This window comes from Heterocephalus glaber, unplaced genomic scaffold (assembly GCF_053883595.1).
Source record: "Heterocephalus glaber isolate CG9 unplaced genomic scaffold, H.glaber_assembly_v1.0 deba00001687, whole genome shotgun sequence".
Taxonomy (NCBI): Eukaryota; Metazoa; Chordata; class Mammalia; order Rodentia; family Bathyergidae; genus Heterocephalus; species Heterocephalus glaber.
Genome location: NW_028258412.1, coordinates 18,587,143 through 18,612,578, shown reverse-complemented (window position 1 = coordinate 18,612,578; position 25,436 = coordinate 18,587,143). Strand labels below are relative to the sequence as shown.

At 52.6% G+C, this 25,436-nt stretch overlaps 1 protein-coding gene across 2 annotated transcripts in view; it reads right to left on the bottom strand.

Annotated features, from left to right (window-relative positions):
* Positions 1-20,661, bottom strand: part of Rbm19 (RNA binding motif protein 19) — a 98,793-nt gene extending 78,132 nt beyond the window's left edge. For both annotated transcript variants that reach the window (XM_004843727.4, XM_004843728.4), the window contains exons 1-15: positions 20,495-20,661; positions 16,438-16,620; positions 14,908-15,027; positions 14,744-14,779; positions 14,316-14,523; positions 13,106-13,347; positions 12,183-12,263; positions 7,771-7,849; positions 5,660-5,731; positions 4,656-4,859; positions 3,413-3,543; positions 2,449-2,567; positions 2,019-2,115; positions 955-1,065; positions 283-483 (exon numbers count right to left, since the gene is read on the bottom strand). In XM_004843727.4, the coding sequence (XP_004843784.1) occupies positions 283-483; positions 955-1,065; positions 2,019-2,115; positions 2,449-2,567; positions 3,413-3,543; positions 4,656-4,859; positions 5,660-5,731; positions 7,771-7,849; positions 12,183-12,263; positions 13,106-13,347; positions 14,316-14,523; positions 14,744-14,779; positions 14,908-15,027; positions 16,438-16,620; positions 20,495-20,530 (1,920 nt within the window). In that variant the 5' untranslated portion in view covers positions 20,531-20,661. The remainder of the gene's footprint in view (positions 1-282; positions 484-954; positions 1,066-2,018; positions 2,116-2,448; positions 2,568-3,412; positions 3,544-4,655; positions 4,860-5,659; positions 5,732-7,770; positions 7,850-12,182; positions 12,264-13,105; positions 13,348-14,315; positions 14,524-14,743; positions 14,780-14,907; positions 15,028-16,437; positions 16,621-20,494) is intronic.
* Positions 20,662-25,436: the final 4,775 nt, after the last annotated feature.

Below are 25,436 nucleotides of genomic sequence, written 5' to 3'. Positions count from 1 at the left end.
GCGCAGCAACAGCGCTGCCTTTGCTCTCCTGGAGGTACAGTGCAGCGAGGGCAGCAAGGATGATGTCAAGGTGGCCCAGGAACGGGAAGGCTAGGAGTGAAGGCCCGAGCTGGTGGGAGCCATGCGTGCTCTCCGAGGTGCTTGGCAGCCAGGAGGATACTCAGGATCACACAGAGATGCTGGGTTCTGGCTGAGCTCCCTCAGCCCGGCAGCTCCTGTACCCCTGAGCCTGGAGCACCCCTCCATCTTTGCCCATCACAGGCTGTGGCTCGGCAGCCCTACCTTGGAATAGGCCAGGTGTCTGAAGGCCTTGCGGGCCTCCAGGGGCTCCAGGAACTCCACGATGGCTGTGACGCCACCTTCGGGCAGCAGCACGCGGCCCAGGCTGCCAAAACGGCCGAAGGTCTCCTGCAGCTCAGCTGCCAGGGTGCCCGCTGGAAGGTTCTTGGCCAGAATCACCGTCTTGCTTCGCTCTGCTGCGGCCTGCAGAGTTGGGGGGTGGCGGGGTCGAGGTCATGCGTGGGCCAGAGGAGGGGCTCCTCAGCCTGGCACCAGCATGGACCAGTGGTGTTCGGCCTCACTGGTTCCATGGACGAGGGGCAGCTCTCGGCGGGTGGAGCTCACGGCTTAGTGGCTCATGAGTCTAATCCCAGCCCCTGCGCTGTGAGACACAGATCCAACAGGGCCCACCACGGCCCCAGCTGGACCTCCCAGGACACCCCAGACAGGCCTCCCATGACCAAGTCCGGTGCCTCAGTGCCCAGGGATTCTTCCTGCCTACTGCTGCCAAGGCTGTGGGAAGCAGGAGGTGCCCAGGCGCTCAACCTGGAGCAGCCCAGGAGTTGGGGTACCCTGTCCTTTGGGTAGAACACTTATGAGGACCCAGCCTGCAGGATTCCCCCGAAATAAATAAGGCTCCCATGGCAGCCTGCTGGAGGGGCAGCGAGCACCCACCTGGCTGAAGGAGTCCAGGCAGACCCCGTTGTCTAGGAGAAAGCGCCGCACTTCCTGGACCAGCTGGGTCTCCCCCAGGGCCACACGTACCGCCACACTGCCCTTGGTCTCCTGTGGGAGGAGGAAAGGAAGACGCTCGCGGCCTGTCAGGTAGTTGATTTGCTTGCCTCCTCAACCAGCCGCCGAGGAGGCTCAGGAGCAATGGTTCGGTCAGCGGCGCTGTGGGTCTGGCTCCCCGTGACATATACAGTACATCCGGGACTTCACAGTCCCCTCTGCAGATTCCCCTTCCCGCGCTGCCTTCTCTGTCCAGGTGGCGGATCTCTGCTGCCCCTGCCCGCTCAGCCTGCTGTCCCCTCAGAGCTCAGGACGTGGGTCTCAGAGGGCTCCTATCCCCAGCCCCTCATCCCACAGTTCCTGCTCCTGTGTTGCCCTGCTGACTGCCTGCCCACCCTTGCTGCCTATGCTGCCCTGGAGGTCACTGTTCTTCACTCTGTTCATGGTCAGGGTCTTCCCCGTTACAAGGCACTAGGTGGGGACCTCCCTGTCCCGGCACTGATGGCCTGCTATGGCTCAGAGGGGACTGCGGTACCCTTACACCCCTCCTCCAGACTTAGGCCACAAGCCACAGAGCCACAGCGCACTGGAAACGGGACAAGTTCAAATCAGCACTGTGCTGACTTTGAAAGATACCCTGGATTTAATATGAAAAAAAGAATGAAATTTTTTTAACATTGTCCCTATGTTGAAGTAATATTTTGGATATATTAAGTAAAACGTATTATTAAAATCATTCATAATTTTGCCTGTTTCTTTTTGCCTGTTTGCAACGCGGCCACCGGGATACTCAGTCACAGAGGTGGCGTGCGCTCCACTTCTGACAGCACTGACCCTGGGTGTCTGGGGAGGACGCCTCTGTCACCTGGCTGGGAACACTCCCGGGTCTGGTCTGAGAGTCATCGGCAGGCGTCTACTGCCTGATATGTGCGTTTGAAAATAGGATGTGTGGAGACCCAGTATGCACAAGCATACACTCACGCATGCGCGCACACGCCCCCACTCACGTGGTCAAACACTTGGCTCTTGGTGGCATTGTACTTGCGTGCGATGGCGTCGGCCACGGCGTTCGGCCCCATAAACAGCGTGTTCCAGTTGTGGGAGCTGAGGGACAGAGGCAGGCGGGGTCATGGGGTGGCTGGACCGGGGATTTTCAGGCGAAAAAGCTACGGCTCCGGGTCGGGCTTCCCTCCCCCAACACATGCGTCCTGGCTAAGTACACAGGCCTGAGGCTGGGACAGACAGCGGGCCTGGCTGGCCCTAAGGTGTCAAGCACCGTCTCTGGGCTGGGCTCGTCCCACACGACACTGCACAACTGAGGCACTGCACCGCCTGCCCCATTTCACAGATAGACACCGAGGCTCTGGACTAAACCCACTGTGGACAGTGAAAGGACCGGGCAAAGGGGCTCAGAGGGCACGGCCTGCTGAGAGGGACCTGGCACTGTTGGCTTTGTCCTTGGAGTCCTTCTTCCTCTTGTAAGATGATCCCGGGGCGCCCGCCTCCTCGCTGGCCTCCTTCCTGATGGTGGATGGCAGCACGTGCAGCATCCTGCCCTGCAGGGGTGGGGCGAGGGGTAAAGGAAAGCCCCTGAGGACTGGGACTGCGGGGCGGGGACGCCAGCAGGGTGACCGTGTGGCTGCTCCCAGGCTGCCTGGGGTGGTAAGGATGAGGGAAGGAAACCTGTACTGTGCGAGCAACGCCTACAGCGGCCCAGCCCCGCCCCATGCATGTGAGAATTCGTGGCCTGGAGACCACAAAAGAAAGGAAGAAGAAAAGGACCAAGTATGACGAGGCAGCCTGGGGATCAGGCAGCCTGGGGATCTGGGTGAGCTAAGCCCTTCCCCTGGGGACACCGGGAAGAGGACAGCGTCCCACACTACCCTAAGCCGTCACTGTCCTCGCCCATGGCAGATGCCTTTCTTTCTCTTTATTCGGCAGTACTGGGGATGGAACTCATGGCCTTCACACTGGGTTACATACCCAGCCACCAGCTCCCCTTTTAAAATTTTTGAGACAGGGTCTCACTAAATTGCCCAGGCTGGGCTTGAACTTGGTGATCCTCCTGCCTCAGCCTCCCAGAGTGCTGGGATTACAAGGCGTGCACCACCAAGCCTGGCAGACACCCTCCTCGCTCACCGAGGGAGGTATTTCTGGCAGCAAAAATCACGTTTATTCACTCAACCAGTCCTCAGGGCCCACTCTGTGCTAGGTGCTGTTCTAGGCACCGCACAGCAGCGAGGGGAACAGACCCCGCCCTTGTGGAGGTCGCACCCGTAAGCCCGCAGCAGCTCTCTGGAGGTCGCAGCCTGGCAGGCTGCTGCAGGTTGTTAGGCCCAAAACCCAGACACGTGCACGCAGGCACACACAGCCAAGGCCTCCGGCCGCCCGAGCCCCTCACCTGGAACACCTGCCCGTCCACCGCCGAGTAGGCCTTCACGGCATGCTCTGGGAACAGGAAGGTGACGAAGGCAAAGCCCTTGGGCTTCTTGGTCAGGCTGTCGATGGGGAAGTGCAGCTCTGACAGGGGCCCTGAGGACAGGAGACACATCAGTCCCCTGTGAATTGGGGTGACCCTAAGAGCACGGGACAGCTGCTGGGGTCACTGAGGCCGCTTGGCCCAGGGTGACCAAGCTCCAGGCCAAGGGTGTCACCCGATATGCCCTGCTGTCTGTCCTGAGAGCGCAGGGTGAGGCGCCTACAGTGCATGGTGGCTGCCTCAGGGAAGGCACAGGCATCGGCTTCTCACTAAACCGCGGCAGGAGAGTGGCCGCCAGGGTGGAACGCGCTAACCGGTGACACGCGATGTGCCTGCACCCCTGCTGTCCTCCGTGCCCTGAAAGTGCCAGGCGGAGCTCGTCACACTCAAAGTATGGTCCAGGGAGCAGCCACGTCCCCTCTGGCTCTGTCTTCCCCAGTGGACACCTGGCATCTCCGGACAAAGCCTCTCCCCCTGGCCAGCTCTGCAGCCGAAACTGGGGCCTCAGCCCATGTGGAAGAAGCTGGTGAGGAGAGGGTGGACACCAGACGGAGATGACGCCCCCTTGCCTGCCAGCAGGTCCCATGCAGGGCACCACGCCCACAACTCGGGGCCTCTTGGCCCTCCTCTGCACTCGAGCAGCCCCTCTGACCCTCCAGCACCCAGAACGGCCTCTCGGGCGCCAAGCCCTCATCCCTCTCTGACCCCCGTGTTCCTTCCCTTTGACGCCCGTGCACCCGGTGTGACCAAGCTGAGCTATAGGCACCCAAGTTCTCGGCCTGAGAATGACAGTGGGACGAGCACAGAACCAGCCCCCACTGCCGACAGCTGGGCTGCACAGGAAGACTTTAGGCAGTGGAGGTTTCCTGGCCAGGGGCATGGAGAGGCGAGGATGTGGCCAGCAAGGAAAACGGCTCCACCCCTGCAGCTTGGCGTCGAGAGAGCAAAAGTGCAGAGTTTGAGTTCGGACGGCTGAAGACAACACTGAGCCTGTGGCAGCTCAGGGACAGGGAGCCCCTTATGACAGACAGGACAAAGGAGAGCCAGGCTGGAGGTCAGGAGCCCCTGCCCGAGGCCAGGACCGGGCCCAGGACTGTGTCGGAGGCCCATGTCTGGGCACTGGGGATCTGCCGCTGGGCTTCGGTGGCCTGGAGGGGCCGCCTACCGTAGGTGGAGAAGAGTTTCTCCAGGTCCTCCTCAGTGCTGGTGTAGGGCAGGTTGCGCACGAAGAGCCTCCCGGAGTCGGCCAGGTCCTCCTCCTCCTCGTTCTCCCCGAGCATCCGGCCTTGCCAAGCTTTGGTGCTGCTCTTCAGGGGCTCCTTGGCCATGGGGACCTGCTTCTCCCTAAATACCTCGATATAGCGCCCACCTATGAGAGGGCAGGGGTCAGGGCTGGGGTTGGGGATCCCCCGAACTACAGACACCTTGGCCGGCGAGTCCAGCTCTTCTATGCTACCTTCCAGATGCCACAGCCAAGGTGAGCGAGGACGGACTGGGGACAGAGGGACCTCACTCATCATGCGGTGCAGCCGTGACCCAGGGGAGCCCACCTGGGCCACCCCAGACCCCAGGGACGTGTCCTGAGTTCTGCGGCCCGATCTCTGGCACTGGTGGTTGCTGTGCCGAGGGACGGGTCTCAGGGACAACCTGACCCTGGATAACTACTACACCTGCTGCTGAACTGCCGCTGCGTCCATGTGTTTAAGTAGCTCACCTATCACCTGTGTCCCACACACACCCAGGAGCTCAAGGATACCTCCCACCTGAACTGCTGATACCGAGAAAACCGGCAGGATCCAATCGCTCCCAGACCAAGGATAGATCAGAGATCGCATCCACCCAACTCTGGGACTGTCAGCCCTCAGCCAGGCCACAGCAGATGTGCTCCTGTTATAGACGTGCCGTCTCCATCCTTGCGGGCCTCGGGAGCCTCGTGTGTCTGCTTCCCCCCATGCAGCGGCTGCTCCTTTACTCCTCACTGCCCATCTCCCTGCCGTGGCAGCCGCAGGGGCAGGGACTGTGGTCCCCTTGCTCACTGTTGTACTCCCGGTGCCCACAGCAGTGCCTGGCAGAGAGTGCTCAGTGCATGCACACATGCACACACATGCACACACACACAGGAACAAACACGTACACGCTCTGTGACCACTCCCACTTGGTGCTCCTTACCCATGTACTCTCGGTTGCATTTCAGCGCTTTCTTCACTTCTTCTTCGCTGCTGAAATCCACAAAGATGTACCCTGAGAGAGGACGACGGCGAAGGTGAGCTCTGCAGACCTGGGACGCTCGTGGGAGTCACAGGGATGCCCGCCCTGTGCTGGGTACACAGTGGGGGGCCCCTGTCTTTGCTAAATCTCCAACAACAAACAGATGCTGCCTAGGCCAGCCCAGCCCCCCAGGAGGGCGCATTCAAACCCCAAGGCCTGGTTTGTGGCTGAAGGCGCTGGGCCCCAGGAGTCAGAGACACAGGTCTTCGGCCTCCTCCCAGCCCCCTCCCACCTACCACATTCTCCCCCTGCGGTGGCAGCGCTGGGCCCAGCTCAGCGCCAGGAGTCACCTTTGAGACCCTTTCCCCGAGCTCCTGAGGCCCGACTTGTGCAGAAACAGGGGTTGCTGGGTCTCGCACGCCCCCCCCTCACTGGGCGCGTTAGGTGACACATGCAGGGTCATAGGGCTATGTGGTGGCAATGCTGGAACCTGGTCCAAAGCCCGTGGGGTTTCTGCCTCTTTCACGAGGGTGTTTTCACTTCCTTCGCGGTCCCTTCTCCCTCGGCCCCCACGCACGCACCTCATCCACCCCATAAACATCCTCCACGCCCCCCCCCCCCCCCCAGTCACAGGGCCCAGCTTGCATCAGGAGTGCCAGAGCCTCCGCAGGCCCTGCTCCAGGCCGCCCCACCTGCCAGGGACCATGCTGATCTGCCCACAGCCCACCCTTGCCAAGGCCCGAGGGCCTGGCCTGCCCTGTCCCAGCTCCTCGGCAGGGACGCTGGTGACCCTCAAAGTGAGCTGCTCCATGCCAGTGCTCTCCAGCAGCGGCCCCAACATGGTTCTCTCTCAGCCTGGGCAACTCCAACATGCTCCCTTCTGCTTCCTGTCTGGTCCCCACGACCACCAGCACCAGGACCACTGACGTTCACAGTGGTTCTCACAGGGCTCACGTCGGTGCTCAGCACTGTCCCAGTGTTAGCTCTGACTCCCCCCAAGGATGACACAGGCTCAGCCCACTGCTGGGACACGGACACCGAGGCTGTGTCCTCTGCCCAAGCTCAGAAGACTGGGATCTTTCTCCTGCTCCCCACTGCATCCAAGTGAGTGTACAAAGAGAGCAGGAAGGCCACTCGCAGGAGTCAGCCCAGTGAGTGGGCCGGGGAAGGAGTGCAGAACAGGAAGGGGACCAGAAACCCTGACGCACACTCTTCCTCAAGTGCTGCCTGGGAAACCTCCATTGCTCTGCCCAGCAGCCTCTTCCTGCCAAGGACGTCACCACCCTGCAGTGCCAGACTCTGCGGCCTCGGTCTGGACGTGGCCATTCTGCTGCTGCATCCCCTGGGCTGGCGAGCAACAGGCTGGGGGCAAGTGCCCAGTTCCCCCGGGATCCCCACCTCAGAGAATGGGGGACACCTGCCAAGGGCGGAGTGGGGATAGCACCGCAATGGGCCGGAAGGTAGAGCCCCACCCATGAGCACAGCTGTCCATGGACTTGGCCCGGAGACCACAGACCTGTGGGTGTTGATCTAAGGGAACAGGAGCCTACGGGTAAGCAGCTGGGGCAGGGAGATACACAGGTGAAACCCTGTCACTGCAGGCCAGGCAGCCAGGGGCAGGGACGAGTCCTAAACAGTTTAATCACAGCCACAGAACTGAGGACCACACATAGGGGAAAAAAAAGGTTGTCCTCCTTAAACCTTTTCCTTTAAACAAGTGGCCCAGATCTCTGACCTGCACATCTGGACCCAGGAGTCCCCAGTCCCTGCACCATGGATTGTGTGCTATTAGGGACCAGGCCACATAGGTGGATGGCAGCGGAGGAAATGAAGCTTTGAAGCTGGCATTACCACCTGAGCCCCGCCTCCTGCCAGGTCACTGGTGGCATTAGACTCTCATAGGGGCTGGAACCCTACCATGAACTGTGCATGGGGCATCTAGGCTATGTGCCCCTCGAGTCAGCCTGAACCTGGCCTGGCCAGTGGGGAACTGTCTTCCCTGAAACCAATCCCTGGGGCTAAAAAGGTTGGGGTGCCTGCTCTCTCCCGCCCAAACATCCCCAAGACCTTACCTGTTTTGTTCCCATGAGCATTTCTCACTATTCGAATGGCCACTGGCTTCAGGGGAGCCAGGAATTCTGTAACATTTTTCTGTAAGAAAAAGAAAAATTTCTCCATTATCAGTTCAATGCTAAAAGTGCAATCTAATAAGAAGATATGGGGCAAGGGGCTGGGGATTTAGCTCAGTGGTTCTGCCGCCTGCCTCGCAAGCGCAAGGTCCTGAGTTCGATCCCTGGTACCAAAAAAAAGAAGATATGGGGCAAATCTCCAAGTCAGAAAAGACTGCAAAGCATCTCAGCCTTTAGAGTTTTTCTTCTTTCCTTTAAAATTACATGCATCTTTTCTTCATTCCAAAATAAAATTACCTTGGGAAAATTCTGAAAGAAATTAACAATATAAATATAAAAAGGAATGTCACCATCAGTATTTTAAGGCATCTTCTATCTTCTGAGAAGTTTTAAAAATTTACTGGGGATTAAATCTGGCCTTCTCATGAAACCATGAAGATCTCTTTGTCCTACTGTACTTTATGGTGCCAAACCTGAAGTAATATTGTATTTGGGTCCTGATTTTCTTAACTACTCCCCATTTTGGACATGGGTATGACTTAAAAACATTTTTAAAAGCAAAACACACAGGATATGATATTCTAACAGACACTGAAAAGTGCAAATAAGGAAACAAGAAACATCCATAATTCCATGACCAGAACTACACCCTTACTTCTTACTGAGTTCTTCGGGTTTTCTCATTCTTAGGCACCTTCTAAGAGCAGTGCGTTGCTGCAATGACACACTGTACTTTACTGCTTCAGTGTCACAGTTTAGTTATCCCGGGGCTTCTCAGTGGTGGCACTGTTGACACTGGGGCTTGGCGGTTCTTCGTTGTGGAGCTGATCATGCACTACAGGTATCTGGCAGTGCCCTGGCCTCTGCTCCCTGGATGCCCCACCCCAACAGCTGTGACAACCAGAAATGCCCCACACATGGCCACATGTTCCCGAGGGGGCAGTTCATGGCCTGTTGTGAATCATGGACAGAGCCACTTCCCTAGTGATGGAGCTCAAAGGCTGTTTCCAGTTCTTTGTTTTTATAAATGAAATGACTATAAATGAACACATTAAGTTATAAATAACAGGCAACAAAAGGAGGCTGTTGTAAGCACTGGTGCATTCAGATGTTGGTGGTCTTGGGTAGAGAGTGGCTTGGCACAGGCATGAACACTCCTGATCCTCACAGTTCCAAGTCACCCTCCCAAAGGCTGAGCCAAAAGCACAAGGAAGGGTTTATTTAGCATCAAAGGTTGAAAATGTTTGCCAATTTGGCATGTGGAAAACATGATCACCTAGGTTTTTTTATTGTTCTTTTAAAAAAATAATTGTGAGCCAATTCAAACATCTGTATTCACCATGGGAACTCATTTTCCTTGCAAAACCTCCTTCCCTTTGTCCATTTTTCTACTGGTTTGTATGTCCTTTATAAATGTCTATCTGTAAATTTAAAAAGTAAAGCTGGGCATAGTGGCGTATGCCTGTAATCCCAGCACTTGGGAGGCTGAGGCAGGAGGATTGCCACAGGTTCGAGGCCAGCCTGGGCTACATAGTGAGTTGAGAGCCAGGCTGAACTACAAAGGGAGACCCTGCGTCAAAACACACAAAAAATTTTTAAATATCAATCAATAAATAAATGAATAAATTAAAGAAGTAAGAGTTTTTTACTGTTGTGCTATAAATACTTGTAGTTTATCTTTATTTATGACATTTGGTGCCTAACAAGTTTTAATTGGCATGTAATCAATCTTTTTCCTTAAGGCTATCAAATTTTACAAATTGCTTAAAAAGGTCCTTCCATCCTTAATGCACCTTAAATTTGTAGCCACAAGTAAGACAAGGGTTCATCATTCTTTTGTTTCTCTTCAAAAACATTAGTGGGTGAGGGTGTCGCCCAGGGTAGAACACCTACCGAGCCAGCAGGACACCCCAAGTTCCATTCCAGGTCAAAAAGCAAAGCAAAACAAAACAAAATGAAAACTTTAAAAAGGTAACTGCTTGTTGCATCACTATTTACAGAATAATCTGGCTTGCCCAATAACCTGTCAACCCTTTCCCTAAACCACAATGTTCTAACTGCTGTAGCTTTAAAATAATTTTTCAGCACTGCGTAGGGGGAGGGTCCTCTCTTGCCGCACATCGCAGCCTGCTCTCTACATCGGCCAGGTTAGCAAACACCGTGAGTGTGAGCTCATCAAACTGCTCCATTCTTTCACTAATTAAAAACTAGAATTTTTATATTCTGGGAATGAAGTCTGGCTTTCCATTTATGTAAATGTTCTTAAGTCTTTCAGTGAAATTTCACATTTCCTTTTCACAGAAGCTCCCAAACTTTCATTAGAATGTCCATTCAGCCCCCTCTCCCCAGCAACATTTGTCAGAATATCTAGTTTATCTGTTCGGTTGATATATAAAAGAAATTTTTTTTCCATTATTTTTTCCGTTATTGTTTGTATAGAGGAAATTCACAAACTTCTGGACATTACATTTCCAAGTATTTAACTTTTTTTTTTTTTTGTAAGTAAAACATGTGGCTTCCTGCATGGCTGGTATTGAAAGGATTCTGATCCAAAATTCAGACAATTTACTCTTACAAAATCCCAGCATCTGCTTCTCAGAACTTTGAGAAGTACTATAGTTGTAAATGCACAAATTATCGAAAGAGATGAACACTTTGAGAGAAAAAAGGCTCAGTATTTTCCAAACAAGGACAAACACCGTATCTACAAATGTGAAAGGATAGCAGATCTCACGAGTAATTTAAAATATAAACTGAAAGGCGATGCGTTTTCACCTGTCATATTGGTAAATATCAAAGCAATGCTAATACACAGCGCTTGGGGAAATGAGTAGTCTAACCCTCTGGTGAGAAAGGGGACATTAGGACCCAGGGGACAAGTGACATTCTGTGTCAGTGCCTTAAAAACGCACATGCATGTACTTGAGGTACCATTCACCTGGGGCAAGGGCTGGCACACTTCAGCCCGTGGGCCACTGCCCCCCCATGCCTGGTTCTGTACGGCCAATGGTTCGCCACACTGTCAAAGCACTCTTTCAAGAAAAGAAAAAGAATGACAGAGATGATGCAGCTAACAAAGCCTAAAATATTTATTTATTAGCTGGTCTTTACAAAAACAGTCTGCTGATCTCTGATTGCAAAGAACTGCATCAGTACTTCTTTTTTTTTTTTTGGTACCAGGGATTGAACTCGGGACCCTGCAGTTGCGAGGCAGGCAGCAAAACTACTGAGCTAAATCACCGGCCCCTATCAGTACTTCTAATAGCAAAAAAAGCCCCCATCTTCCAATTTATCCTGGGTAAATACATCAAAGAGTAGGCTGAGGGAGGAAGAGCATGCTGCATGAAAAATGCCGCCGTGGCAGAGCACACTGGTATTCAAAGATGTTTACAACGGATCTGGACGAGGGGAGAGAAGTTTTGCAGCACTTCCTTTGAAGGAATGTTGTTTTTTTGTACCGGGGATGGAACTCACAACCTTGCACTTGCGAGGCAGGCGTGGTGCCACTGAGCTAAATCCCTAGCCCAGGAATGCTTTTTAAAAACAGAAAGGGAAGGGATGCAAAAAGATGTATTATATATAGGCACCAACTCCGCATGGCAATGTAATTATTACATACTGTAAACATACTAATAAAAATTAAACCAAAAAATCAAATGAAAATAAAAAGACGGGGTCAATGTTTGTATGCGAAGAAAAAACTGTTTCAGACAGGCCCCATTGTAGGAGTGGGTGTCATCCATGCGACCTAGCCCGGCACAGGTGGCTGTCACATCTGTGGCCATTGCACCTGCAACCTCTCTGGCTACAGCCTGACTCTCCACTTGGTGGGGCTGACGATGTACACAGTCATCCCAGCTACAGGTGATTTTTACATTCTTTTTCTTTAGCTACATTGTTTTGAATTTCTATTGAACTTCTATGACTTTCAAAAGAAGGGAAATTCAGTGTTCTCTGCTCGTTTAGACCCAGAGTCAGCAAACTACAGCCCATGGGCCAGATCTGGCCTGCTGCCTGTTTTTACACATAAAGTTTTATTGGAACACAGCCATGCTCATTTGCTTACCCATGTCTAACTGCTTTTGTGTTATACGCGCTGGATAGTGGAGGTGCAACACACTGTACTGACCATAGGCTTTAAATATTCACCAGCTGTCCCTGTCCCCTTTATAGAAAGTCTGCCCATTCCCTGGGTAGACATGGGTGAATGAAGCCAGTCTTGATGCAGGTGTCCCTGCTTCCTTGCAATGACAAGATAATAACGTGCCTGAGATGTTATCTAGCAGCCTTTCTGGCCTTGGGCTTCTTCTTGATCACATTCTTAGCTCCTGCCCGTGTCCCCGGTGAGCACATACCTCTGTGACGTTGAATGGGGCTCCCCGCAGCTTCACGGTGTGGCAGGTGGTGGGCTCTTTCTGGTTTGTAGGTTTCTCCGACTGAGGGATTGCAGAGAACAGAGAGAAAGGGCTCAGTGAGCTCCCTGGTGCCGAGGCAGCAGGTGGACTGGGATGGCTCAGGGCCGGAAAGGGTGCTGGGTCCCAGGCTTCTGGGAAGGCCAGAAGGGTCGGGAAGGAGCCTTGAGGTACAGCGACACGGCTGCCACTGCTGCAGGGACACCTCAGTGCCACACACCTTGCCTAGCCCTTGGTAGGTGCCAGTGTCCTGCTAAATCCCTATTATAATTTCATAGGGATTCTGGGTTCAGGATCTTTCCCCGTAATTCTGGAATCCAAGTAGCTCTAAAAAAATCCAAGTTCTTGGAAACTCCATGGGGACAAAACCTGCTCTGACTTGAACTCAGTTCCCAGCAAAGCCCACCCTGAACTGTATGCCCAAGCGCTCCTGGTGGGGGATAAGGGGGATAAGAAGATAAGGAGACTGTCCTCCATGGTCACATGAGCTTTATAATCCCCACATCAGAGCCCGGCAGCCCCGGGTCTGAGTCCTGACGCCGCTCCGTCCCGGCCATGACCTTCCTGTGTTAGTCAATTCCCTTCTCCAGGGCTTGGTTTCCTCACCTGTGAGATGGGACAAGGACACCTGCCCCAAGGACTGTGATGAGACACAAGGACCTGCGGGTTCCAGGCCTGGCTGGTAGCAAGCTCTCGACTAATCTTATCTACCACTCTGTGTGACGAGCCCATTCCCATCAGTCTGCCGTGTCGCTGAACAGGAAGGGTGACCCACTCCTGGCCCTCACTAGCTCACCTCCGCCCCTCAACTCCGGTCGGCAGTTCCATACTCCCTCTGTCCCTCTGTCCCCAAGATGCACACGCACCTCAGCTCTGGAGTCCTGGGGTCTCCCATGCTCAGGTGGGGCCCTGTGTCCCGGGCTGGCCGCCCTGCGCTCTGTTTCCTCCTCTTCTTTGGCCTCACTCTCTTCATCACAGTTCATGGCTTCATCTTCACTCTCCTCCTCCAGGGAAGAGACTGAGCCAGCCTGTACCATCTTGGATTTCAGGTAGTCCATGTCCGACAGCTCCTTCTGCACAGCTGCCTTGGGCTTGAGGTCCTGCTCCCCTGGAAAAGCAGCAAGGCCAGGGTCACGACCTTCACCAGCAAATAGGACAGCAGGGGCCAGGTGGCCCTCGGTGCCACACCCAGCATGACCAGGGCTTGTGCCCAGAGGCTCCAATAAATCATACGATAAGGAGCACCGAGAGCTCTATGGCTCCCCATCACCAGCCTTTCTGTGTCCTTTTATGGCCACTGTTTAGTCATTCATTTGTATTTTTTTTTTTGGTACCAGGGATCGAACTTGGGACCTTGTGCTTGCGAGGCAGGTGGCAGCACCACTAAGCTAAATCCCCGGCCCTTCATTTGTATTTTAAATAGGGCCTTACTACTTAGTCCAGTCTGGCTGTGAATTCAATGCAGCCCGGGCTAGCCTTGAACTCATGAACCTCCTGCCTCAGCATCCTGGGTGCAAGGCTTACAGGCATGTGCCACTGTGCCCAGCTGATTTAATCTCTTTCGAAAAGATGACTGTATTAAAATGCACACACGTCACACACACTGTCAATACAATGGTTACCGTAGTGGAAGCAATTAGTCCCTTGTATAGTAATCTGTTTCTGCCCCGTGGTAGAGGCAGCCACCTACTACCTAGTGAGTAGCAATCTACTTGTTTTGCAAAAATCCTGAGTAAATACACTAGTTCTAACGACTGTCCTCATGTTGTACATTAGGTCTTCAAACCTGCTCATTCTACTAATTTGCTACTTACTCTGTACCCTTTGCATACAGTACACTTTGTATAAAGGAGGACATTTGTGCGTTGCCTGATGAGTGACAGACTGACTGACCTAGCAAGTGACAAGATTAGTCAGGGCGGAGGTCCCTGCGGTAATCGCCCACTGGAGGGGGTTCGAGGGCAGTGTCCGGCCTGCCCATCCTGGGTGTGACAGAGGGCACCCCGGTGCCCGTCAGCCCGATGGCAGGCACAGGCCAGGCCAGGCACACACCCTGGCATGGAGCACCGGCCTCACCTTCCAGCTCCTCCCCTGCTGCCTCCTCCTCCTCCTCCTCCTCCTCACTCTCCTGCCCGGAGTCAGAGTCAAAGTTCAGGTAGTCGCTGGCTGACTTGCCCTTCCCTCTAGGGAGCTCAGTGTCCAGCGCATCGTTGGCCCATGTGGCCACCTGCGTCCTCTTCTGGTGAACTGACAGGAACTCCTGGAACTCGGTGTCTTCCTTCAGCTGATGCCGCAGGGATGGGGGAGGAGAGAGAAGAGGCAGAGCCGGCTCAGACAGGCTCGGCCTTCCTCACTCTCAGGAGGGGAAGAGCATCCTCCGAGCTCGCGCCCCCCGACCTCCAGTGGACCCGAGGGCCAGGTGTGGAAGGCAGACAGAAACCACAGACACAGCGCCCAGCATCCTGGCCAGCCCCTCCCTCTCCGTGAATGGGACACTCGCTCACCTTCTCCAGTTCACTCGGCTCCCTTTTCTTCTTCTCCTAAAAGCAGAAGGCACAGCCAGCGAGGGTCACACAGGGAAAGGAAGCCGGGATTGCCCTGCCCTGCCCTGCCCTGGGGAGGGACCACCCTGCTGACACCGGGTGGAAAGGGAGCGACACCTGCGTACTTTCTTAGTTTCTGGGCAAGCAGAGTCTTTCTGAGACTTCTTGGGCTCGCTGGGTTTCTGGGCATGTTTGCTCCAGGCTCGGGGCTTTGTCGGGTCCCCAAAGGACTTGCAGAACTCCACCTGAGAGGGAAAACGGGGTGCTTGTTACAGCTGTCACGGCATCGGGAGGCTTGGACTTCATAGACAGGCAGCTGCCACTAACTTGAGTTAATGGAAGCAAATTGGATGTTATCACCCTGGGCCTTGGCTGTGTCCCTGTAAAGTCATTTTAAGTCCCTTCTTAGGAACCCTCCCGTGGCCACTGACTTGAGTGCTCTCCGAGTGTCCACTGTGGGTATGCTGGGCCTCCTCCTCTCGCATTCCCAGACCAGAAAACCAAAGCACAGAGACAGAAAGTAACTTGCCCCGAGTGACCCAGGGAGCACGGGACAGGGTGCACACAGGACCGCAGGGTGTCTCAGGAATAGGGAGTCCAAGCTTTTTACTTGACCACACCAAAAGATGGCCATGACATGAACCCGGCCACAGGTGCCAGGTTATTCTGATCACATGAGGCAAAGCTCGGCTGGCCCCAGAGAACAGTTTTAGGGCAATGGGGAAAGCAGGGTGACCGTGGGGGCTTGGAAGACCACTGAGCATGAAGCCCATGTACTTCTCGGGCCCTAACCCTGAAGTGCACTCTCAAAGGCAGGCTTTGGGAGGGCTGGCTCTGCCGGGCACTGCCACCTCAGCCACTCTGAGTGACACCCAAGTGACACTCTGACGCTCGCTGGCCAACCACTTTCGCAGGGAGAGAGACAGCTATCTAGCTCTGCTCCTTAGTGTGGCCTTTCCAAGCAACTGTACAGAGATGTGCTCATGGCACACAAACCAAACAGTGGAAAAGAGTGCAGTGGGAGTTACAAGACAGTCGACCCAGTTCCTGCCATCTAGAGAGGGGTCACGCAACTTGGTGAAAACCCTAGCAGCAGCCCTTGCCGCAGGTCATGCACAGAGACCAACGACCAACAGACCTGGAGGTGCTGAATCCAATCATGGATGTACACTTGTCTGTCTGGTTTTTTCCTTGTCGACAAAGCATGAGAGATGCTTTACCACGTCATTAAATGCACATGAGGGAGCCGAGCGGGACGCCCTCCTCCAGGAAGCCTGCCTGACTCCTCCCTGACCAGAAGGCCTGCTGCTCCTCAGGTCCCCGGTGCTGCCCTGCCACAGCTCTGATGGCACTGGACTCGGGCAGCTTAAGGGTCCACGCCTGTGCTTCCCAAAGTGTGGTCCTAGCGCAGCTGCCAGGCGTCCTCTGAGAGCCTGTGCCACACGCGCTCTCGGGCCCCACCTCTGCTTGCTGACTGAGTAACCCCAGGGGTACGCCTGGCTAACAGCCCTAACAACGCCCGGGGAATGGGACACACATGAAAGCGTGGGACCACACAGTCTGAAGAGGACAGAGTTGGGACCACGTGTGGAGGGACAGACCACTGGCATCGCTCTGGACAGGCAACAAAGGCGAGCTTCGTGCGCCCGACTCACTGTGATGCGGGCCGTGTCAATGAAGCACTTGTTGAAATGGCTCAGCGCCCTCTGGGCCTCCACCTCCGACTTGAAGCCAATGAAGCCGAACTTGCGGAACTTGCCATCTTTGGTGAACTTTAGGCTGCAGTCAGTCAGGGTGCCGAAGGCGGCAAACAGCTGCCGGAAGCGCTCCTCCTTCATCTGAAACACAGGAGGTGCCACGAGGGAGGAGCTGGGGGATCCTCAGGGCAAAAGAGCAAAATGGGCTGAAAACCTGGAAGCCCCAGGATGTCCAGGGTGACCTGAGATGCGGAGGCGGCACCCTGGGCTTTTCTGCTGTGACCGTCCATCCTGACTCGGCAGCTTCATGGGATTAAGGAACAGAATGCCTAGCAGATTAGCGAAGCGAGTTCCTGGGTGTGTCTAGGTGGGTCATGGAAGTGTGACCCTGGCAAAATGTCTGTCCCTTGCCTATTCCTCTCCAGGGCTGCTGCCCTGCTCTGCTTCCTAAACACCATAAACAGAACAGCTTTGCTCTGTATGCCCCACAGCCATGATGTTTCTGTCTTGGAACCAGCAGACCATGGACTGAATGTCTTGAACCCGTGAGCTACATTCAACCTTTCCTCCTTCAAGTCACTGGGTATTGTGTCTCAGCTACAGGGAAGCTAACCAGTACAGACCAGGTCCCAGCTGTCACCCAACACTTACAGTGTGCCCGTGAGCAGGCTCCGACCCACTGCACTGATGAGGAAATGAAACTCTTCAGGCCTCTTGCTTGTTTCCCTCCCTACAGGCTGCTGTGAGGCTGAGACCAATGACATAATCACAGTAAACCCCTAACGGTTGTGGACACCTAACATAGGCTTGTCAGAATAAATGAATCAGTGAACGTGGTGAGCTAGGTAAGTGTTTGCTAACTGGAGCTTCCCAAAAGATGTCCCATCCTAATCCCTGGAACCTGTGGTTGGCATCATATTATAAGGCAAGGAAGATTGTGCCTTTTCTTCTGATGAAGAATCCCATAGTGGGGGGCATGATCTGGATTTTCCAGGTGGGACTAATGGCATCACAAGAATCCCAGAAAAGGCAGTCAGGAGGGTCAGGCTGAGAAAGAGATGTCAGGATGAAAATAAAGGGCAACAATTGGAAGATGCTACATTATTAGGGGAAGGGTGGGGCTAGGAGCCCAGGAGGGCAGGTGGCCCTAGAAGCTGAGCAAAGTAGACAAAGGTACAGACTCTCCCTTACGGCTTCTAGAAGGACAGCAGCCCTACCCCAACCTCGATTCCAGGGTTCTGACCTCCAGAATGGTATGAACCCATTTGCATTACGGTGATTTGTTACGGCCGCAACGGACAAGCCCCACAACCATACCATTACATTTTGGACAAGAGGCCCCCACGCTAGGCAGAACTGGCTGCTAGCTCTCCCATCCTCACGCCAGCAGGGCCGGCCTTACACCTCAGTGGGTTTTCTGAGCAGGCTGGGAGACAGTGTGTGGAAGCAGGCTGCGGGGGCACTCAGGGCCCCACCAACAGCCAAAACGAGTTTGAAAATGCAAGAACCTAGAGGCTTCAGCAGCCCGAGATGGAGAAACTCCCTGAGGCAGCTTCTCCACTCCGCTGTCATCGAAATCTCACAGTCGCTGGGTTAGGAATTTTTCATACCTATTTTTATAGAGGAGAAAATGAAAGACTTACTCCAGAAACAAATGCTCTGCCCAAGGTCTATACAATCAAGGGCTGTGACTCAGCTCCGATCTATAAAAGACTGAATTCAGCTGGCTGTGGTGGCATGGCTGTAATCCTGGCGGAGGCTGAGGCAGGAGGATCATCATAAGTTCAAACCCAGCCCTGGAAACTTAGTGACCTGGTGAGTTTCTGTCTCAAAATTAAAAACAAAGCCGAGCATGGTAGCACCTGCCTATCTGTAGTCCTAGCCCTCTGGGAGGCTGAAGCAAGAGGATCACAAGTTTGAGCCCAGCCTGGGCAATTTAGTAATAAAAATTTTTAAAGTTCTGAGGGTACAGCTCACTGTGAAGGTCTTGGGTTCAATCCTGGTACTACAATGAATAAATAAATGAATAAATGAATACATAAAACAAGGGCTGGGGATGTGGATTATGGCAAAGGAGCTGGGTTCAACACCCAGTACTGAAACAAAAACAAAACCAGTGAATTCATGTCCCTATATTATGGGAGAGTCCTCACTCAAGTCTGATTCTGCCATTCCTCCACCAGAACCTTTTGAGTGACTTCCTAAGTCCTCCTCACACTCAGTTTATCACCTCCTCCAGGAAGCCTTTGCTAGATCCCTCAGATGAGTCAGGTAACAAAGCACTGCTGTGGTCCCACCGCACGTGCTTCCTACTTCAATCCCTACACCTTAGTCTGGTGTCTGTCTCTTCCACTACCCTGCAAGCTTCACAAATGCAGGAGCCAAGTCTTGTCCACCTCTATCCACAAGTCAGCAACACCACAAATCCTCATTAATAAAATTTTTTACCTGCTGGAAAATAATTAAGACAAGTTCATGCAATTATGCTACAAAAGACGGTAGGCAAAGTGGGCAGGAATGCAAATTCTAGGACCAGATTGCTCAATTCAATCCCTGCTATATGAATTACCAACTGTGTGTGACTTCAGGCAGAGGAGTTTATCTGGCTGTATTTCAATTTTTCTACCTTTAAAATGATAGAAAGACTGGAAGCTAACTCAGGGTTAAGGAGGGGGTTAAATAAGTTACTTTATGTAAAGCATCTGATTCAATGTTGCCAAATAGTAACCTCTTCAAGGGCTGCTACTGTTCATGTTTTTGTTATTAATGGTTTCATTCCCCAGACAGGACAAGCAATAGAAAGATGGAGCTATACTGAGATGCACAATGAAATACAAACTGGGAGGGAAAAGATGAGCTGAGTTGAAATTCTCAACCAAACTGTGGCATCAGGAGACACTGTTGAAAGCTGGTGAATGGAGCAATGACAAATATTTTTAAAGCACACCACTGAGTGTAAATGATAGAAGAATTAAAAAGAATAATACAGGGAAGGGAGGAATAGATGATTTAAGCTCCTCATCTTTCAGAGTGGAGAGTCAGCAGACAGTCACTGGGCTAAAGAGGCCAAGAAATGGCCAGAGATGCCTACGAGGAGTCCTAAAAACGAACTACTTTAAGATCATTACTCCTGGTGAGACATGGAGAGCAGAATGGAGCAAGACTTTGCTTCTCACTTTACACACTATTGTACTGTCTGAATTTTCAAAATCATGTATCATAAAACCCTCCTATCTGACAAAGTAAAAAGAAGAAAGAAAAACTAATAGACTCGACATCGCTTTGCGTTTGTTCTTTTTCTAGGGAAGGGGACGCCCCCAAGAGTACAGAAGACACCCCCGCCATCCAAATGGCTCATTATGGATTTGAGGCAGGAGCTCAGTGGCCACACCAGTGGTGGGGCTCTCCACCCAAGAAGAGTTACAGTGAAACAGGATGATTCACACCGCTACACTGCGCCCAGCCATCTACATTCCTCTATTTCTTCACTCATGTTTTTACTGAATGTCCAACGTCAGGTTCGGTGGTAGTCTCTAAGGAAACAGAAAAGCATGGTTGGGGCAGTCTTCCCTACTTTACTGGGTAAATGACTTAAATTGCCTTTCACACCCGCTCAGTATTCTTACTTTCCCTGAGGGAGACGGGGGAGGGAAATGGAACGCGCACCGGTCCGCACATACTAGCCAAGTGCCTCCCCAACGCATTCCCGAGTGCCAGAGCAATATAAGGAGACCGTGGAAACGGGGCATGGGGTCAGGGTAGGAGCTGACATCTCCCTAAAAGAACTGTCAGATTTGAGTCAGGTCCCCACAAGTCAGCTGAGACCTTTAGCAGCCACATTCCGTCCTCCCCAACAGTCAAATGGGGATAAACCCAGGTTCCACCCCTTTTGGGGTCTGGATCTTCTCGGAGTCCCCAAAGCGAAAAACCTCTCAACTTTTTCCGGCCACCTTTTTCTTCCACCAGCTCCCAGCTGGTCCCATTTTCAGATCCCAAGTCCTGGCCATTCACTCACCCCACTCGGGAGATTCTTCACGATCAGTCGCGACATGGCGAAAGGTCCCCCTCCGCTTTTTATGTCAGCACCGCGGGACAGCGTCTTCCTACCGCAACTTTCACGCTGCTGCCCTGGGCGCCGCCATCTTTAGCGAGCCGGAACAAAGTCACGTGGCCCACCCCAAGGCCCGCCCATCCGGAAGTAGGCGGACCCAAACCCGGCAGTTCGAGGAAGTCACACCCCTGAGAGGAGAGGCCGAGTGCCTGAGTTCTGCGCAGGCGCAGGTTCCTCGGCGGCTCCTAAAGACGCCAATGGGGCAGAAAATTCAGCAGGGGGCGCCAGTTCCCAACATCATCGGGTAATTGCAGGGATCTTTAATGTCCAACGCCTAGGAAAAGGCATTTTCTGGTCCCGTCCCCGATTTTATTTTGAATCCCAAAACAGCCCAGAGAGCGGGGGCAAGATAAGGGATACTTGTTCCTTTTTAGAGTTAGAGAAACTGAGGCCTACAGTCTGCCAGGCATTATGAATCAATCACTGAGCATGCTGCATAAATATTAGAACATGCGTACTGGAAATGGACAGCCCCATTTTGCAGGCGGATAAACTGAGAACCAAACGAGTGAAGCAACTTTATCAACATCATGTGACTGAAAGAATCTGAGATTTGAGCTGGGGGGTGCTTAGGGCCCTACCGCATGGTCAATTCCAGTCCTGCAAGCATTAGGCCTGTTCCTGCCCGTTGACCTTCTAGCTAAGAGTTCCTGGTTGAACTAACCTCTGTGAGCCCCTGTGCCTTCCTCCGTTAAGTGGGGTTGGTTCTGTACCGTCTCGGATTCGAAGAGAGATCGCACAGGCCTGGGGTATTGGTCTGCTGCTTCTCTGAGCACTCCCTGCACCCTTTATTAGATGGGGCAGAGTCACCAAGAATAAAAGAAGTCGGCCCATCTCCTCCCCTTACAGCAGCACTTCCTGTTTCCTATAGACCCTGGGCTACAGTGGACACCCTGCCCAGGCTTTTGCAATTTTCTTCACCTTAGAGACACCTTCCCCCCTCACCCTCCTTTGTCATTGCTGTTAATAGCTTCATTGAGATATAATTCGCATACCGTGCAGTTCACCCATGAAAGTGTAAAACTCCACAGTCTTCAGTACATTTGCTGGGTTTTGTCCCTGGGCAATTGCTCCCTGCCAATTGCTAGCAACTACAAGTCCACCTTCTGTCCTGACACATCTATTTTGGACATTTTATGTTTCTGTCACAAGAGATGGTATAAGACATGTCTTTTGTGACTGGCTTCTTCCACTTAATGTGGTGTTTTCACCCATGTAGCAGCACAAATCAGTTCGCTCCTTTTCCTGCAGAATCAAATAGCATGTATGGACATAGTACACTTCATTTATCCACTGGACATTTAGGTTTTTTCTATGTTGTGGCCATTACGAATAATGTTGCTATGAACATCCATGTACAAGTTTTTGTGTGGAGCGTGTTTTTATTCCCTGTGGGTATATCTCTAGGAGGGAGGTTGCTGGGTCATATGCTACCCTTTTTAGAAATAGCTGAATTATTTTCAAAAGTGGCTGCACATTTTACATTTCTTCCAGTATTACATGAAGGTTCTGATTTCCCCATAGCTCTACTGAGATTTTTATTAGGTCTTCTTAAATTATAGCCATCCTAGTGGGTACAAAGTGGTATACCCTCTTGTAGTTTTGACTGATGTTTCCCTATTGGCTAATGAAATGGAGAATATTTTCATGCTTTTGGCCACTTTTGTATCTTTCTGCAACCTCCCTGGCTCCTATGCTCCAAATGCACACCCTGAAGCCCATGCCTTGCACACTGGACCCAGGAGGTAGGGCGCATGTGCACCGCCCACAGAACAAGCCTGCAGAGATGGCTGCCGGGAGCCTGGTTGGTTACTGATAGGTGGCCTGTTCTCTCCACTGTAAGTGGCCAAAAGGAGCCTGGTCCATCTTTGCAAAGCATCACACTAGGCAGCAGAAGGAGGCAAGCACTAGGGTCTCATTGAGGCCATTGCCAATGAGGCTCTGTGGACTCGAGACATCCATGGAGCTATAGAGCTGGACGGCTGCACATGTCTTGGAACAGGCACATCCGTCACCAGGACAGGGGTCATACAGGGACCTCACTGATGCCAAGCTGAAGAAGAGATGGCTCAGGGTGTGCGGAGTGAAGTGGGGTGAAGGATGGCCCCTCCTCAATGATGTGTCAGCAATGTGCACAGTGTCAGCCATTGTTTGGGGGGGAGGGTGGACCCGTGACCAGAGCTTGCTGTCGCCAAAGCAAATGTCTCCTGGAGCAGCCATGGGGTGGCTGATGTGGCTGTGGCCAGGTGTGAGGCACTTGGGGCAGCTGTAGGGAAAAGAAAAAACAAGGAGTACCTTTCCCCCATCTCACCAGCGTGCATGCGCGCACACACACGCACTTACGCTAAATGCCAGTTACCCCGATCTGATGATAACACACTAACAGAGTATTGAAACATCCCACTGTACCCCATAAATAAGTATACTTATTAGGTGTCAGTTAAAATTTTTAAAAATGTCCCCTCACTTCTGGAGATTGCTTCGGGGTCACCATGTTTCAAGGTCATTCATTTATTCAACAGATATTTTTATGGATTGCTATGTCTATAGTTAAATGACAAGGAGGGGGTTGTTCTTGCACCCATGACCCCGTTTGGATGGGCTGGAGTGGGTTTTACGAGGTGGCTCCCAGGTATTACCCTCTAATAAGAGGGCATGCTGGGATTACCCTGCCCACCTTGGCTTCATAGACTTTTATTATTTTCATGAACTGCCTTTATTAAAATGTTCACCTAAATATAGCCTTCCCTAAAGACACTCACAAATCATAAGGTGTTTTAAAGGTATGGAAGGAAAATGGAATGCCGTTTATGAACCCCACTTCCCAGCACAGGGGCTGGGAAATGTGGCCGCCACATGTCCAGGGAAGGACGGCCATACAGGGCCACACGCTCCGGCACGTAGTAAGCAGGGATTCGGATTGAGGCTTCTCTGATGATGCCAGGGAGTGAAAGAGCCAGGGAGGTCCAGGCCAGCCCATCATGGGGGCTTCACAACTAGCTGAACTCGAGGCTGCGAGAAGTTAGGTTTTGTCCCCAAGAGAGGGCCCGGGGAGGAACAGCCGTGGGAGCGATTCTGAAAGGTTCTGCAGGAGATGCAAGCAGGAATCCACAGGAACCTTGGGTTCCCGCCATGTAGCATTGCTCTCTGTCCCAGTGAATGGGACCAATGTCCCCCCAGCTGTTCCAGCCAGGAACCGGAGGTCACCCTGAGACCCATCCTCACTCAGCCTCTGTGGAATCCATCAACCCACCTCTTAAATCTCCGCCTCAACACCCCCTTTCCGTCTCCTCCACTATCAACCTGGAGCAAGCACCCCCTGGCTCGGCCACAGGCAGAGTGGCCTTAAACACGGATCATCTTCAGCTCCAGAGGGCAGAAATCCTAAAGCCACATGGTGGGCAGGGCTGGTCCTCTGCAGCTCCCAGGGCAAAGCTGCTTCCCTGCCCTTTCCATCGATTTGTGATAATGCTTCACCTCAGAAGTATGCTACAGATCCCCAACCTTCAGCTTGGACTGCATGGTGACCCCCTTGCAAAGACCAGGATCTGACAGCGAGGAAGGACAGCGACTTCACACTGGAGAGACGCCCACACTCCCTCGGCCAGGCAGTCAGGGCTGAGGTCCCCAGGGACAGCTGGCACCCTCGACTGGATGTGTGAGAAATGATACTTTTCTTCACCTGACCCACAACCCCAGTCTCATTGTGAGAAAACAGTAGGCCAACCCTGATGGAGGGGCATCCTCCAAGGCCTGACCAGTGCTCCTTAAAACTGCCAAGGTTGCCAGGTGTAGCGGTGCACACCTATAATCCAAGCACTCTGGGAGGCTGAGGCAGGAGGATCTCAAGTCTGAAACTAGCTTGGGCAACTTAGTGACTTAGCGAGACCCTGCCTCAAAATAAAGAACAAAGAGAGGATTGGGAATGTAGCTCAGTGTGAAAGCCCTGGGTTCAATCCCCAGTAACACACACACACACACACACACACACACACACACACATGTGTCAAGGTCACCAAAACCAAGGAAAGTATTAGAAACTGTCATAGCCAGGAGCAGCCTAAGATGTGAGGACTCAGTGTCATATGGGGTCCTGGGACAGAGGAGGAGGTTAGGTACCAAATGAGGAAATCTAACTGTGGTCGTTAGTGAATAATAGTGTGTCAATATTGCCATATGAATTGTGACAACTGCCCCAGAGTAATGCTAATAATAAAGGAATCTGGGTCAAGGGTACAGGGGACCTTTCTGTAATGTTCTCACAATTTTTCTGTAAATTTAAAACTACCCTAAAATATGGCTTAAGTATATTTTAAAAGATCTTTTTAAATGACAAAGGGATGCAGTAGTCCCGTGTTTATAGATGTGGACCAATCACAATGGCACGTTAGAAATCACCAAGGCAGCAGGCTTCTGCACTTGATTTCTGTTCTCTGAACGATGAGTCACCCACAGCGAGCGTGTCAGGATGCACAGCGTCTCACTATCTTCATTGAGGTTGGAAACCTTGTCACTTAGTTAAGGAAGTGTCGGCCAGGTTTCTCCTCTGTACACTTCTCCCCTTTGTCATTAATAAGCAGTGTGTGGGGCCGGGGATTTAGCTCAGTGGTTCCACCGCCTGCCTCACAAGTGCAAGGTCCTGAGTTTGATCCCCAGTACCAAAAAAAAAAAAAAAAATGCAGCGTGTGGCTTTGGGGGACTTAGATGTCATTGAGAAAGGCATGGAGATAGTAATTTTTGGACATTTTTCAGATGCAGAAGGATTCCTGCAGCAACCTATTCCCATACAGGGAAACTGAGGCCCCAGAAGAAAAGATGCTTGGTTGAGACCGCACGGAAGAGATCG